Source organism: Bubalus kerabau, chromosome 21 (assembly GCF_029407905.1).
Source record: "Bubalus kerabau isolate K-KA32 ecotype Philippines breed swamp buffalo chromosome 21, PCC_UOA_SB_1v2, whole genome shotgun sequence".
Classification (NCBI taxonomy): Eukaryota; Metazoa; Chordata; class Mammalia; order Artiodactyla; family Bovidae; genus Bubalus; species Bubalus kerabau.
In genome coordinates, this window is record NC_073644.1 from 45,862,021 (window position 1) to 45,878,665 (window position 16,645).

General features: G+C 46.7%; 2 protein-coding genes across 2 annotated transcripts in view; both read left to right on the plus strand.

Moving 5' to 3' along the window:
• The window catches only part of GNAL (G protein subunit alpha L), a 49,849-nt gene that overhangs the window by 26,121 nt on the left and 7,083 nt on the right, over nucleotides 1-16,645 (plus strand). The window contains exon 6 of the mRNA XM_055559042.1: nucleotides 5,366-5,463. Within this exon, the coding sequence (XP_055415017.1) occupies nucleotides 5,366-5,463 (98 nt within the window). The remainder of the gene's footprint in view (nucleotides 1-5,365; nucleotides 5,464-16,645) is intronic.
• On the plus strand, nucleotides 11,200-14,464 carry CHMP1B (charged multivesicular body protein 1B). Its single transcript, XM_055559043.1, has one exon. The coding sequence runs from the start codon at nucleotides 11,335-11,337 to the stop codon at nucleotides 11,932-11,934; it is 600 nt and encodes a 199-aa protein (XP_055415018.1). The 5' UTR covers nucleotides 11,200-11,334; the 3' UTR covers nucleotides 11,935-14,464.

A 16,645-nucleotide genomic window follows, 5' to 3' on the forward strand; every position in this document is an offset into this window, starting at 1 on the left:
AGTTTCTAGAAAAGGCAAAACTATATAGAGACTGAAGTAGATTGTCAGTTGTCTGAGACTGGGGTGGGGATGGGGGAGGTGGCGTGGAGGTGGTAGAGAGGCTTCGAGACCTGGCTGTGTTGGTGGGTGTGTGACTGGATAACTACATGGGTGAATTTTAGGGCATATAAAGTAAACCTCCAAAGGCTGCTAGAAATGATTCTAAGAATAAAGCAGGCTGTCCAAGGTGGGGGGTCAGGGGAAGGCAAGTGTGGTATTTATTGTAAACATGGGTTTGCTCTCAGTGGTCTCCAGCCACAAGGAGCTGCTACAGGCGGGGAAACAGGAAGCTGGCCCAGCCCACTGTGCTGCTTCCAGATGCAGGCAGACACCTCCTCATCACGGGGCTCAGACAAGTGTGAAGGATCCATGATCCTTCCCATTTTGTCGTCTGTAGAACAGGAGCTGCATCACCTGCAAGGTGGGACATTTGAGACTCAAAATGAGTCCTCGGCCAGGAGCCCCTGAGAACCTTGCCTGGGACACACGAGGCCCCAGGAGGGGCCAGGTGACCCCACCTTACGTTTGGTTTCTTGCTGTGGTTTTTTTGCCCACAGAGGCTGTGTTTCATGCTGGGAAACACACAAGCTTGGGGACCCCTGATTATTGTTAATACTTTGTTTTTTTCTGGGTCTTCATTACAACGCGTGTGGGCTTTCTCTAGTTGTGGAGCATGGGCTTAGTTGCCCCACAGCATGTGAGATCTTAACTCCTCGACGAGGGCTTGAACCTGCATCTCCTGCATTGGAAGGCAGATTCTTAACCACTGAACCATCAGGGAAGTCCCCTTTAGCATGGTTTCTGAACGCTGTTTCTAAATAGAATTTGAGGTATCCTGTATTCACTTAGACCTGAGGATGGACAGAGATTATAAATAACCAGGCCTGACAGATCCCACACGCACCTTCAACTTGACATCCACCAGATATCTGAAAAGAGAAATGACAGAAGCCTATTAGATCACCCTGCTTTCTGAGGGGTAAAACTGAGTAGGTGCATTTTAGATGAATCAGACTCAGACCTGAGCTTCAGAAAATTCCATTTAAATGGCTACTCACCTGAAACAAACTGCCTGTTTCTAAGGCCCACTTGATGGTGTGATGATCACTGTCCACTCCGTTACCATGGACGGTTCCTTTAATCATTTATTTTGCTTCAATGTGGGCTTCCCTTGTGGCTCAGCTGTTGAAGAATCTGCCTATAATGCAGGAGACCTGGGTTCGACCCCTGGGTTGGGAAGAATTCCCAAAGTCCAGGAGAATTCCATGGACTGTATAGTCCACGGGGTCACAAAGAGTCGGACACAACTGAGCAACTTTCACTTTTGCTTCAACGAGTTCCATAAAGGATTTGGTGCCACTCACAAGGTTATAACACAAATTAATTTTAAAAATGAAGTATGGCAGAAGGGAACTAGGAGCAGGAAAACAAGTAATGTGAAGCAGACTGAAGTAGGTGCCCAGAGCATAAGGCAGGGTCTACACACAAGCTCGGACCCATGCCCAGACAGGGTTTCTGAGCTTCTGTGCCATCAACTCAGTGATATAAGTGAAAAAGAGTCACAGGATCCCAGAGGATTAAAAATTAATAATAATATTGAAACAGCAATTGCCCGAGAGATGCAAAAAACTATTCCTGACACTAAAATTAAAGAGGGATCTTTTCCATAAGTCATCCTAGGAATAACATTTTTCACTCCACCCATCGAAGGTTTCCACCAGCCTCAGGACAGGGCACGGAGTGTGGGAGCAGCCCCACTTGAAATCCGGGTGCCCTCCAGACCCCTGGACCACATTCAGCTCATCAGACAAGAAGTATTTTTGACTTGATTTTTATTTCCAAAATGAAAAATATATTTTAAGAGTTAGTGTAACCAGAAAGTTGTTTTATTGTATTAGAAAAATCACGCAAGGATTTTTTTTTACATTTCTTGTTGGCATACATCTATTTCTATTTTAAAGCAATAATGAAGAATTTAAAAGCAAAAAAAAAAAAAAGTTACTCACCTGAGAATTCCAAGCTAGCTTTGAGTATACTTTATATCTACAGAGAAGTGTAAACAGCAGAACCAGAAGGCAGGTGCTGTGCTAGGAAATGGAGAAGTTGGGTATTTAATATTTTTAGTTTAAATTTTGATTTCAACATCAAGATTATGCTGTAACAATTTAAAGCCTTACTTTAGGTTTAATTTGATATCATCATTTTTATTTTCTATAACACAACTAAAACTTCTTTGAATAAGAGTAACATAAATCTCCATGTATTTCAGTTGCTAAATATGTGAAGATCAGAAGGTGATTCTCATATTCTGTAATACAGAAAAAATAGGAAGTATGACTTAGTAATGTTCTCTTTATGCTCTCAGTTTCTCTCAACTCCCAGATGTCAAAAACAAGGAACACTTCACTGTTAATCACCCTTTCTTTTTAGACACACACACACAACACTGAAATTATTTTTATTTAGTATTGTTCATTTTAGTTGCTAAGGGAGGCATACTAAAGTTACTCCTCATATTTACTTCCCAGTTGTCTTAGCAAATGTAGGAGGATTCTAGCCAGGCTCTGGACAAATGTTTGCTTGCAGCTCAAGAAGCTGCAGTGGTTCATGATGTCACAGAATCATTTCTTTACTGGTTTGTATATTTTTATTTGAGGTTGTGGTATTGTGACTATATCCCTGAAGGAGGGCATGGCAACCCACTCCAGTATTCTTGCCTGGAGAATCCCATGGACAGAGGAGCCTGGTGGGCTATGGTCCTAGGGTCGCAAAGAGTCGGACACAACTGAATCAACTTAGCATGCACGCACATTATGGCTATGATTTCTAACCTTTATCTTTTAGAAATAATGTTGAAATAAAACAATGGTGTAAGAGAGCAGCTATAAAATAATCAAGGTGAGAGAGAAGGCCTGAGATACAGATAAAGAGACCGGCCACACAATGAGTGTGGAATCTGCCCGTGGGTAGTGAGTGCTCTGCGGCAGTCTCTCTGCTTCTGTGTGACGTTTTCCCTGATGGAAAGGTAAATAAGTCAGAGCCACAGCCATCCTGGAATTTTCCACAAAGGTCTGAGAACTCCTTAAAGAGTAAATGTGGAGACTCCTGGGCACCTGGTCTAAGGTCTTGTTCCCCAAGGAGGAGGATGAAACAGATAGAAGTTGCCCCTGTCTTCTTGGTGTCGGCCACAGTGTCTGCTGTAAGGTCACAGCATCTGCTATAAGGTCACAGCATCTGCCGTAAGGTCACGGCAACCAGGTTCCTACCTCTCTGCTGTCGTCAGCATCACCCCAAGAACCGTGCATTTTGTTCCTTGGACCAAGCACCCCTCTGTGACTCTGCCTCCAAGGCTTCTGCTCAGACTATTAAAGAAAAACTTCACTTACATCACTAAGTTGATGGCACAGAAGCTCAGAAACCCTGTCTGGGCACAGGTCCGAGCTTGTGTGTAGACCTTGCCTTATGCTCTGGGCACCTACTTCAGTCTGCTTCACATCACTCGCTTTCCTGCTCCTAGTTCCCTTCTGCCATACTTTGTTTTTTTAATTAATCCTGTTTTTAATCCTGACCCTTGTTAAAGACAGGAAGGAACTTTGTTCCAGGACCACTGCATGAGAGGTTGCAGTGGGGGAAAGGGGGCACTCAAATTCCAGCATTCACCGAGACAGTGGCATCACTGCCTGCCAGGACTGGCAGATGATAACACAAGAGAGCGTTTCTCTTTAAACGTGTGTGTGTGTGTGTGTGTGTGTGTGTGTGTGTGTGTGTGTGTGTGTGTGTCTCCTTGTTTGGCTCTTAGAAAGAAGTTTTTAAGGAAGCCCACAGACAGACCCCTTCTCTGGAGAGATGGGAGCAGCCCTGGAGGGTTCCAGAAGGAAGCGTCAGTTCAGAGGGCAGGATAAAAGCTGAGGGTCAAGCTCCTTTCCTTCACATGGACGCTGTCCACTCCTGTCCCCCATGGACAGTATGGATTTGTTGTTGATGCCAACAGGCAGGCAGACACGATAGACACAAAGACTCATGGCGTAAGCTTAAACATTGTTCCTGACATTAGGAGTCAGGATGAGACATACTAGAATCTGGTGATGCTTGCACTTAGGGCCCCCACTTCCCTTCCCTGGTTCTGGACCTAATTTGTACCTGTAATTCTATGTTTCCTTTTTCCTAGAGGGCCTAAAACTTCTAGAAGTGTCAGGCCCCTCAGAACTGGGATCCACCCTTGTATGGAACTGTGAATCTCTAAAAAATGTGCCAACTCAGTTTTTTTTTTTTTTTTCCCCCTGCAAAGAACCTGTGCTGTTTCTTAGGGAGCATGGCCTCAGCTGCTTCCTGGAGGGTTTGCCCCAGACCCTCCCCTGCAGATCGAAGGTGGAAGTCAGTGCTTCCTGGTGTGGGAAGGGATATAAATATTCTAACAAAGAGTTTCTTGAAAATTTACATAACTTCTTTTATATTTAGCTGCTAATGTATAGTCATTTGCTGCCATAGCGCTGCTCATTTAAAATGGGTAATTTTGGAAATACAGGTTCACAGAGTCATCTTTACCCAGGCGGCCAGCTTCCCGATTCAGAGGCTGCTGGTGCCATAATGGATGGGCTTGAATGAAAATTCCCAGTTCATGCTTACCTCAGAGTTTCTTAAAAGACTAGAAGACAATAAATCACTATCCCCAAAGATTATAATTTTAAAAGTTTCTTTCTCATGTACCTAATGCTTCTGGGCAGAACATAACTCACCTGGTCAGTCATGTCTGTTCATGATCGTGGCTTCATTCTCACCTAGAAAATTAAAAATGAAAGTGTTGGTTACTCAGTCGTGTCCAACTCTTTGCAACCCCATGGACTGTAGCTCGCCAGGCTACTCTGTCCATGGAATTCTCCAGGCAAGAATACTGGAGTGGGTTGCCATTTCCTTCTCTAGGGGAACCTCCCAACCCAGGAATTGAATCCAGATCTCCTGCATTACAGGCAGATTCTTTACCATTTGAGCCACGAGGGAAGCAGCTAAAACAGACCTTGCCATTATAACAAGTGTGTTTTTTCATGGCTGAAGTGGCCATTCTGCTAGTCAAGTCGCTGAGTCTTAAGAACGGTAAAATCTTAGTGGAATGGATAGTTGATGAATGTCATTAATTTTGGACTTATCACTTCGGCTTTGGGAACTCTCTGGGACTATGAGAGTGTTTGACGTAGATTGAGGAATAAGGCCTTCCACCCTGTGCAGAGCCGACCTACCCTGCAGATGGTTTTGGCATTTTCTTTTTCCTTTTAACTTTTAGAAGGTGGGTGGCACATGTTTTCTTACTCATAACTTTTTCAAATTTCAGGAATTCTTCGATCATGTGAAGAAGCTCTGGGATGATGAAGGTGTGAAGGCCTGCTTCGAGCGGTCCAACGAGTACCAGCTCATCGACTGCGCCCAATAGTGAGTCTGCCCACGAGGCCCAGCCCAGGGTGGGCACCCCCACCGCACTGCCCCTCAGAGTCCAGCTCTCCCACCCCATGCAGCAAGTGGCATCTCCTGGATATGTGATGACCCAGACTGTCAGGTCATTCTGGCTGCTGCTCAGAGGGTAGAACGGAGGCAATAGAGATCCTTGGGTGCTTCAGGGCAGGTGGTGGGCTTAGAGGTGAGCCTTGGTCCATGGGGACAGAGCCAGGCAGCAGATCGGATGAGAGAGGTGGAGAAAAGAGGGGGTCAGGGTGACCACAGGTGCGTCATGATGCTATTATTCAGACGGAGACCAGGGAGATGTCGTTAGTGGAGGACAGGACACCATCTGGTTCCAGTTTGGAGAAGCCAAGCTGAGATACCAGAGCAGAGACAGAGATGGAGCAAGCGGCTGGATGTAGGAGCTGGTGTTAGACGAGAGGAAGCGACCCAGGTGTGGACGGTGCCTGCCCACTGATGACTGTAGAGCCTGGACAAGATGAGCGAGTATAGACAGAGGAGAAGTACTAAGCAATGATGTTCAGTCTTCAGAGGATGGAGGAGTGGGAAGAGAGGGGATCCTACCAGGAGGAAGGCAGTCCTCAAGGCCAAGACAGAGAGACAGATGGTGCTGGTGGAACCTTACTTCACCTCATCCCCCTTGTGCCGGGGAGCCGGCCACATCTGCTCAGCCGCTGGCAGGTGGTGAGCTGCCCCAATTCAGGGAGCCTCTGGGGCTGTCCAGGAGGGCCAGGTTAACCAGAGGTGCCCACAGACCTGCCCCAGGGGCCCTGAATGACCACCAACAGCATTAATGATCCTCCCTTATGTACTCGAAAGTCTATTTACTGGTAAGGATCTGTAGTTAATTAGTTGTGCATGCTCAGTTGCCTCTGACTCTTTGCTAATTAAATAGAGCAGTACTTAAAACTTCTCTTTTCCTGCCATGCTTAACAGTTCCTTCAAGACTTGCCTTGAATCCACATCACCTTGTAAACAGACCACAGGCTCTGGTTCACATTTGTGACTGCTTTCCTGTGATCACTTATTCCACAGCCGTATTGCGAAGTCCAGAGAGCTGGGGTGTTTAGATGTGGGTGTGGGTGTGGTGTGGGGTACAGATCTGGTGGAGCTAAACGCAACCTCAGAGGGTCCTGGGGGCCACCCCTCCCAGAGGAGCCCTCATCTCCCTTCTGAGGCCCTCTCATGCTCTTTTCTAAGGCCATGTCACCACCGCTTAAAAACCACAGTGGAATTATATGTTAAATCACAATGTTGTAGAGATGGAAATGTCATACTAAGGAAATGCCAGCAGCTGGAATTCCCAGCACAGCTCAAGATAACATTAAAACCTATATAAGTTTGCATCTGAGGTTCATGGGGGTATGTCTGATCGCCATTTCCAGCATTTCTTGAGTGAAGTCTCCTGGGCCTTCAGCGCCCTTCAGTGTCCCATTAGGAATTTCTCTTTCTTATGAAAAAAGCCCATCACTATAGTGTTAGAATTAATGATTTACTTTAAAATAGAATATGCAAGGCACATATGGCAAAAAGAAGCAGCCTGAGCTTTGCTGGCAGGCAGTCAGGATCCAGATGTTCGCTTGGGCAGGGTGCTTCATGGGAATAAAGTCACGGACTGTGTTCTTGTGCAGTTGTTGTAGGATTGACTAAGCAGAGACCCAAACACCCCAGAGCGTGCCTGGCACCTGGGGGCCCTTGCTGAGCTCCTGCTACCATGTCTCCATGTGGGATCGGAGGTTTAGGGGGTCCCCTGAGGGGCCTGAGATCAGCACTCCCACCCGGGAGGACCCCAGCCACCATCTGCTATTTCCTTCAGTTCTGTCCTTTCAAATTAGGGAGAGCGAGACTGAGATCCAAGGTGAAGACTACAGGCTTGTCAGACATCAATACCGTGACTCCTGCTCTGGATTCTGCCCGCCACCACCCCGCCTGCCCTGAACATCACTGTCTGGGTTAATCCTAACATCCCCAGCTTGGCTTCTTTAATCCATTTTAATATGCATGGGACTCAAGTGGGATCAGCAACCATTGTCTCTTAATCACGGTCTTGTTTTTCCTCTGCACTCGGATTTTGCAGCTGGGGACAAGGGGTTTCAAGAACAAGTAACATTTCATAACACTCGTTAGATGCATGCGTGGTGCCCAATGTGTTTATGTTGCCAAATGAGATGTTGAAGCAAAGTAGCTGCTTCCGCTTCCTATCACCATGGTTTATGGAAGAAAGAACATTCCAGCATCCAGCTGGGAATGCCCTGGGACCGGGACACTCAAGCCCGCCTGCCCAGCCCCCAGGTTTCCAGCTGCTTGAAAAATGTGTCTTATTCCTCCTTGGAGGCTCAATTACTGGGAGGGTGTCTTTGCATGAAGTCAGGGCTGTTTGAAATCAGGAGCCCAGGGCTCAGCGTGGGGTTGGTGGGGAGCTGAGCTTCACGCTGGCAGAGTCCAGGGTTCTGACATGTCTTCTTTTCCCTTCTATTCTGAATTCTCAAAAAAAGATCTGCTGACATCTTGGTGTGACTCCAAGTCACTATGTTATCTGCTCAGCAGTCTTGTATTTTGAACCCAGATGCTAACTAAGAAGGGATTCATTCTAAGTCATTTCTTCCATGGCAGAAACCATGGGAATATTTGAAGGGAGGAGATGCTTTCCAGGGGGCTGAACTTCCAGTGAAGAATCCAAGAATGGTCTCACCACAGTTCCTCAGAAACTTAAAACACGGATGAACCCAGCAGTTTCTCTCCCGGGTACACCTAAGAGATTTAAAAACATAGGTCCACACAAAAACTGCGCACAAATGTTCACAGCAGCAGCATCCACAGTATCCAAAAGCACAAACAACCCACATGTGCATGAAAGGATGAAGGGATAAACGGACTTGGTCCAGCCACACACAGGGATCTTATTTAGCCATAAAATCAAAAGAAGTTCTGATGCATGTTATAGCATGAGTGAACTGGGAAGACATGCTGCTGCTGCTGCTAAGTCGCTTCAGTCGTGTCCGACTCTGTGCGACCCCACAGACGGCAGCCCACCAGGCTGCCCCATCCCTGGGATTCTCCAGGCAAGAGCACTGGAGTGGGTTGCCATTTCCTTCTCCAATGCATGAAAGTGAAAAGTCAAAGTGAAGTCGCTCAGTCCAGTCTGACTCTTAGCAGCCCCATGGACTGCAGCCTACCAGGCTCCTCCATCCATGGGATTTTCCAGGCAAAAGTACTGGAGTGGGGTGCCATTGCCTTCTCTGTGGAAGACATGAGGCTCAGTGAAAGAACCCTGGCACAAGGGCTACATGCCCTATGACTCCATTTGTATGAAATGTCCAAAACAGGCAAACTCATAGACATAGAAAGTAGATTCGTGGTTGCTGGAAGCTGGGGAGGGGAAATTGAGAGTGATTCGAAATGGGTGGGCACTGCACCATCTGACAGAGGACCTGGCTGGAGCAGCCTGGGAATAAGCATATTATGAGCTTTAAGGGTTGGCCTCTCGGTAAAAATGAGTGTCTTTGGAGTATCAAGCAAGCTGAGCAAATTAGCAGAGATTCTGTTTCATAAGAGGTCCCCGGTGCCCACTGTGAAAATTAAAAACAATCTCTACTGCATTATCCCCCAAAATGCACTTCCTCTAAGTGCTAATAATAAGTGATTAGGTAGCCATGGAAACAGCTATTTTGGGAGAAAGGAAATCAAAGAAAATTGGATTTCAGAACAGGTTTATAAAGTCAGACTTTGCTTAATCTAACTTGAAACTCTGCAGTGTACATAGGGTCTCAGGCTTTGCACTGTTGTGTTTACGTGATACCTTTCAGACGCATCCATGTACATAATTGGTTTTAGAATACTCTGGAAGAAAGATGCCCCCCAAAGAAAAGTATAGTGGGAAAGGTGAAGTGATTCACAGCTGTGTTAGCATTAGTTGCTCAGTCATGTCTGACTCTCTGCAACCCCGTGGACTGTACTGTCAAGCTCCTTGTCCATGGGATTCTCCAGGCAAGAATACTGGAGTGGGTTGCCATTTCCGTCTCCAGGGGATCTTCCCCACCCAGGAATCAAACCCTGGACTCCCATATTACGGGGAGATTCCTTACCATCTGAGCCACCTTCTAGAAGTGTCTCATGTAAAGAAAGAGTTCTACTTTAGGAAAAGAAAATCTTAGCTAAGCTGTTGATGAGGGTAACATCCTAGCCCCTCTCAATCAAATTCAACTAAGCAAAGCGTCACTTGGGTTCAGTGTCTCCTGTGTGCAGAGCATGTTCTAGGTTCCATAGCGGGGAAAGGAACAAGGCTGTTCTCTGCCTCCACGTGGCTCATAATATTATAGGTCTCCATAATATTATAGGTCCTCCCGTGCCAGGAGGTCTGCTGTGTATGCTGTGTGGAGTGGAGAGTGCAGCTCGGAGGGGCTTCTGGAGAAGGTTCTGGAGGAGTGGTGTGAGGTGGGGGTAGGATCTCAGCAGGAGGAGATGTATGGGGTGGAAGCCCACACAGCAGGGACAGTGTCCGCAGAGAGGACTCATGCAAATTGAGAAGTGACCACCCCTCCTCATCCACACTGACAGGTGACACAGTGGTGTTCAGCCTTCAAGCTCAGTCTGACTTGCCTGTGTGTGGAGAGAAAGAAGAGGGTGGGGACCATGTCCACACATGCCTTTCTTGCCCAGGTGTTGGAGCAAGAGTGATATAACCAGAGCTGTGTTTTAGGAAAATGTATGTGCCAACACCACCATGGCCAACTATCACAGGAGGCCCAAAGGGGTGGTGAGCCTCTGGATTAAAACTATCTCAAACAGTTATTCTCAGAATCCATTTTCAGCTGAGCTCCTTAGGGCAGGTTGGGCCTTTTTATGTTGTCATTGCTGTACCAAAGGACTCTTCCTAAAAGAAAAAAGCCGCAGCACCGGCTGCAGCCACCTCCAAGCCTGCACTTCTGAAGGGTGACAGTTTTGATATATGCCAATGGGTGTGGGTCCCAGCACTTCACCATCATCTGCCTGCATCATGTAAAATGACAGTTTTGCCTGTCAAAGTTAAATGTGAGTGAAGTTCCTTGGATATTTATAAAATATCAAATAGAATCATGTCGGCAAAAGATGGGTCTTTTATTACTAAACTTCAGAAAGATTTCTGGATGGTCGTTATTAGCAATTCACCTACTAGCTGACCTTCAGCCATGGCATAGATGAGGTGGTCCATGGACTGGAAGGTATTTTCATCCACTGCAGTAAAAGGATGTCTCAGGCTGCAGCCAGATTGTCCCTAAAGAATGAGGTGCAGGTCAGAGACACAACTTTGTGTGTTTTGTACTTTTAATTATTAACGGTCCACTTTCCCCTGAGAAGGTGGAAGTTGCAGGAGCAGGTGGAGAAGTCTGCTGACCTCGGGAAAGCTTCCTGGTTTTCAGTCTTTAACTGGACACCTCCGGCCCCCAGCCTGTCCGTGCGTAAGAAGTGTGCATACACGCACTTCTGTGGATTTACTAATGCTTCAGTGCTTTAACAACTGGCGAGAACTAGGTACAGACGGCGAGTCCCCTAGTCAGCGAGGCCCCAGTCCTCCAAGTGGAGGAACCTGCCCGAAAGTATCCTGGTCTCAGCGGGCCATGTCCGGAAGCCCCGCCCCTGGCGCCGTGCGTCCCTTGAGCCGCGCCGTGCGTCTCCTGGCCCCACCCGCTACGCCGCGGGCCCCGCCCTGGCGCCGAGGGATGACGTCACCGCCTGCGCCCAGGACGGCAGAAACAGGAAGTGAGACCAAAACAAAGGAGCGGCGGCGGGGAACGGCCTCTGTTTTTCGGCTTCCTCCGGCCTCCTCCTCGACCGTGGCCGCCGACCCTCGGAAGCAGTCCGAACATGTCCAACATGGAGAAACACCTGTTCAACTTAAAGTTCGCGGCCAAAGAACTGGGCAGGAGTGCCAAAAAATGCGACAAGGAGGAAAAGGCCGAAAAGGCCAAGATTAAAAAGGCCATTCAGAAGGGCAATATGGAAGTTGCGAGGATTCACGCCGAGAACGCGATTCGCCAGAAGAACCAAGCAGTGAATTTCTTGAGGATGAGCGCGCGGGTGGACGCGGTGGCCGCCAGGGTCCAGACGGCCGTGACGATGGGCAAGGTGACCAAGTCGATGGCCGGAGTGGTTAAGTCGATGGACGCGACGTTGAAGACCATGAACCTCGAGAAGATCTCCGCCCTGATGGACAAGTTCGAGCACCAGTTCGAGACGCTGGACGTTCAGACGCAGCAGATGGAGGACACGATGAGCAGCACGACGACGCTGACCACTCCCCAGGGCCAGGTGGACATGCTGCTGCAGGAAATGGCAGACGAGGCCGGCCTCGACCTCAACATGGAGCTGCCGCAGGGCCAGACCGGCTCCGTGGGGACGAGCGTAGCCTCGGCCGAGCAGGACGAGCTGTCCCAGAGGTTGGCCCGCCTGCGGGACCAGGTGTGACCGCTGGACCGCTCAGAGGCGAGCCAGCCGCAAGCGACGTTCCGAAGACGGATACTCTACACTAGAACCTCGGAATCGGCCAGAATGCTGAACTGCTCTTACTCAAGATGCTTCTCCCTTCGGGTTTACAGTGCTCTCCAGACACACGAAGAATTCCCAGGCCTTCTCTTAACTCTTAACTGGATTTGAAAGTTCTGTATGGCTTGTGATTAAGTGTATCTAGTTAATTTGACTTATATGAATCTTTCTCAAAAATTTAGTCAAAACTCTGCAAAGTCGCTTCAGTCGCGACCGACTCTGTGCAACCCCATAGACGGCAGCCCACCAGGCTCCCCTGTCCCTGGGATTCTCCAGGCAAGAACACTGGAGTGGGTTGCCATTTCCTTCTCCAATGCCTGAAAGTAAAAAGTGAAAGTGAAGTCGCTCAGTCATGTCTGACTCTTCGCGACCCCATGGATTGCAGCCTACCAGGCTCCTCCATCCATGGGATTTTCCAGGCAAGAGTACTGGAGTGGGTTGCTATGTAACTCTAGTTCCCGTGTATTCAGTTTTCTGCCCGAATTATCAAAATTGACAGTTTTCTTTTTACTTGTGTGTAGTATCATATCTGGAGTTGAGGGGTGGTGATTACGTAGGTCTGTTGCTGGGCTTTCTACTGTTCATTCAGCAACTTATTTCATGGGCAGCGCCATTCTGTGTATCCTTTGTTTGTTGCTGTCAAATGCAGTCTACATCTGACTATTAATCTGTTCTCATAACTTACACTGAAATTACTTTAGTACCTTCTTGTGTAATACTCTTTTACTTTTTACGGCCTATAAATTTCTTGTGGTAGTTGCCTTTCTGTAACTGGAAGAAAATGCTACGTAACTTCCACATATCATAAGAGAAAATCATTTGTTTATGGTTTTAAGATTTACAAGGCTTAATGTGTGACGGTTATTTCCAAGTGAATTTCTCTCACACATTTCTGGTTATTTTCCTATTTCATTAGACTTTGATTAGATTTGTTTTAAAGTATACCAATTAGCATGACAGTTACATTTCTCTAATGTTGCCAAAGAACTGTTGATGGGTTTGAGAAGCCCTGGGACTGTGTGTGGGAGTGAGTTTTGTTTAGATTTTAATCAAAACTAGAAATAAAATTTTAGGTTCTAGTTATTCGCATTTATTATCTTGTCTTAAAGCGACAACTCTTTAAAACCTTGGAAATACTGATACAAGCTGGGATTTTTGGTTTAGCCTTTCAAATCCCTGACATTCTCGTGCAGCGTCTGGAAGTGTGGGAAGGACAAGTGCCGACTCGACCCTCTCAGTCGAGAGCCCAGCTGTGCTGCCTTCCGTCTTTCTGGAACGGTGGTGTGCAAAGTAAAAGTGAAAACGTAGAGCCTGTAGCCACCACTTTCTCTGATCCTTGAACAAAGAGAGCAGTGACTTGCTTTTGCCTCAGCAAGCATATTAATCTAAGTTAAATAGTTAAGGATATTTTTAATTCCCCCTTCCCTTCACTGGAAGATTTCTCCATGAGACAATTCCAGTATTTCAGGAAATAATTCAGAGGACTCTTCCAAGCTCTTCGGAAGGTTGAGAACCAAATGTTCACCACTATAACATGTCCTCCTGTATGAATGTGTGTGTTTAAGCAGGGGAAAAAATGCAGAGGTGTGTGCAGATGAGAACTGACCCTCGTTTTTAAGTGTCACTATGTCTGACTGGTTGTTGTTCCACAGTCTTCTATGAGCAACACCTGCCAGTCGTCTCCCCACATCCCCTCTCTAGAACCTGTCCCTTTAGGTGTCTCCTCCCATCTGCATGTTGCACAGAAGCAGCTGTATGTGAGCACATCCTAACCCTCCTCAGACTGCAAAAATTATTACAGCTTAAAAAATAGCTTGGTGTTGATCCTTTGGTACATTTAGGACCCTTTTATAGTGCAGATATTCCCAACAAAATTAATATATTTTGTGAGATTAAATAGTGCTTATATATGCTTGGCCTTTCTTAAAATATGTTCATTTCAAACTACATGAATGTACATTTTTATAAAACATACATATTTTCAAAAGCATAACAGGCCCACGAATTATTTCCTCACTTTTGCAGTTGATAAAATGTTGGGATATGAACCACAGAAGTTTGTCAAATAAATCATTTTAAACTGCATGTTATTGCACATGAGTGTACATGCTGTTTACAAAGCTATTTAAGGAAAAATAATTTGGAGGTTGATTTGGTTCAGAAAGCATTAGTATTTTTCTGGACTCAGTTTTAGCACCTGAATTTCTGTTTGCATGCCCATTTCTAGAAGCCCAGGTCGTTAACTTCTTTACTGTAATAGTTTCTTCAAGGCAGCCAGATTCCTCCTTATTGAAACTGCCCTAGGCTGAGCCCAGCTCAAACATAGCCAAGGAAATAGTTCCTCTTCTGTGCAACCACTAGTACAATTTCTCCTCTTATTTCTCCTTTGTATTTTTCTGCCTTCAAATGCAGTTTCCAAATGGATTTAGAATAAACTTTTAAGTTCACTCTATGAGCTGTTCAGTTTATTTCAGTTCAGATGAAAAGTGTGCTGTTGGAGACCTTCTTACTAAAGCTGCTTCTCCCTAAAGGAGTCTTAGTGTGGGTGTGCCCTTCAGGTGGGGGTGTCAAATGCCCACCCTGCCATGTTTGATTTGGAAAAGCACCCCCTAAAGTAAGTGCCAGTCCGACCATCCCACTCACTGAACATAGTCTAGGGGTCAGCCAGACCCCCTCAACCTGTTGACCATGAGCAAGACACCTGCAACAGCTACAACACCCTCTTGGAGGTGTTTCCACAGCCAGAATCCAGAGCTCAGGACTTCAGGTGCTGCTGGCAACAAGCTTCAAGCCCGTGGACATAACACACTGATGAGCAGGCCTCTTGTCTTTCTTCTTTTAATCAACTGGTTGGAATGAGACCAGCCTGCCTGGTTTACCAGGTTCGTTTTCCTACAGCCAGATGCTTAGCAAGGGTTACTCGTTTTCCTACAGCCAGATGGACTAGCAAGGGTCACTAGTCCACCCCAACTGCTCCATCTGGAGCAGGACAGGTATGTCTGGGTTACCATCCCTGGGCGTTGGATTAGTGCCCAGCTCGGTGGGCAACTGGCTGAGGGTCCATTTGAACTCAGACCTCCCCTGGGTTCTCTTGCTCCCGACCCCGCCCAGAGCTCCCCAGTGACAGCGTCATTTTCTAATTGGATTGTTTTTAGCTACTGAGTTTTATGACTTCTTTATATATTGTGATTATTAACCCCTTATCAGACACCTCCTCCCATCTGGTAGGCCGTCTTTTTGTTCTGCTGGTAGTTTCCTTCGTTGTGCAAAATCTTTTTAGGTTGATGTAATCCCTTTTGTTTATTTTTGCTTTGCTTCCCCTTGCCTGAGAAGACATCCAGAAAGATAAATTACTGAGACCAGTGTTGGAGAACATGGCCTATGCTTTCTTCTGGGAATTCTGTGGTTTCAGGTCTTACATTCAAGTCTTTAATCTGTTTTGAGTTTGATTTCTACGTAGGGTGTGAGGTAGCAGTCTGCTTTGATTCTTTTCCGTGGAGCCATCCAGTTTCCCCAACACCCGTTCTTAAAGAGACCATCCTTTCTCCAGTGTACGTTCTTTGCTCCTTTGTCATAAATTAGTTGTCTGTATGTTGTGGGTTTGTTTCTGGGCTGTCGATTCTGTTCTCTAGAATTGGCTTCTTAGAAGAGATTGGGTTCAATCTGAGGCTGCCAAGGGGAAAAAAAAAAAGTGGGGATTACATAAAGGTCTGAAAAGCCGAAAATCTCCGTGTGGATTTGACTGGGGTGGAAGGTTTGACACCACTGGGAACAGGGAAGAACCTGGGCGGATCGCAGAGGGCGTGGACGCAGGGTCACTGTGAGCTTCACTCCCTGGGGAGGAGCAGGATGTGAGTCAGCAGGTGTGCCCTGCAGGTGAGGGGCAGGGACAGCCTGGGTGGGGGCACAAGGGTCACTCGTCCACCCCAACTGTGACTTGGCTGCAACTCCCAAGCCCCAGCTCTGGTCGAGGACCACTTATGTGGCCTGGGTCTCAGCCCTGCCGCAGGCTGCTGTCACTTCTGGTAACACTTTCCTCCAGTGTTTTTCCATCAAGTAAATAAGCATCTTGAAGTGAATTTTGATAACACACTGAGAAAAGGCTTTACTCAGTTTGTCTGAGCTCTGACCTGCTACATTCTTCACAAAACAAATCATTTTAAATACATTTTATTTAAATATCTTTGGTACTTTTCCTTGGATCCAGTTGTTCAAAGACATTTAACAGAATAGTTTCATGTTTTTACAATCCACCCCCCACCCCCCAGCCAGAAGAACTCTGCGGTTCTGAGATACTGGGGTGGGGCGGCCAACAGAGGAGAAAAGAGCAGTGAATGGCTGTCTCGTGCCAGGATCCAGCAGAAGGTGATCCCAGTGACCAGAGTAAAAACACTCTGCAAACACAACTATCCTCAGCTGTAGTAGGAAGCAGTTAAAAGCAAGCACAGTAAATTGCTCTTTAACGGCTTTTCTTAAAGTGACTGTGATGGGAGTGACTATACAATGGTAACTTGTTATTGTCTTGCAGCTCTGTGTCTAGTGGGAGTGAAGCGTCTACAAGTGGGACCCTTAGATCTTGTGAATTTTTCCCCATCACAGACAGTGGTGTGTTTAGGGAGTCAACCCTTTAGAA

Coding starts and splice junctions, on each gene's coding strand:
- CHMP1B (XM_055559043.1), top strand. CDS start 11,335: ATGTCCAACATGGAGAAACACCTGTTCAACTTAAAGTTCGCGGCCAAA.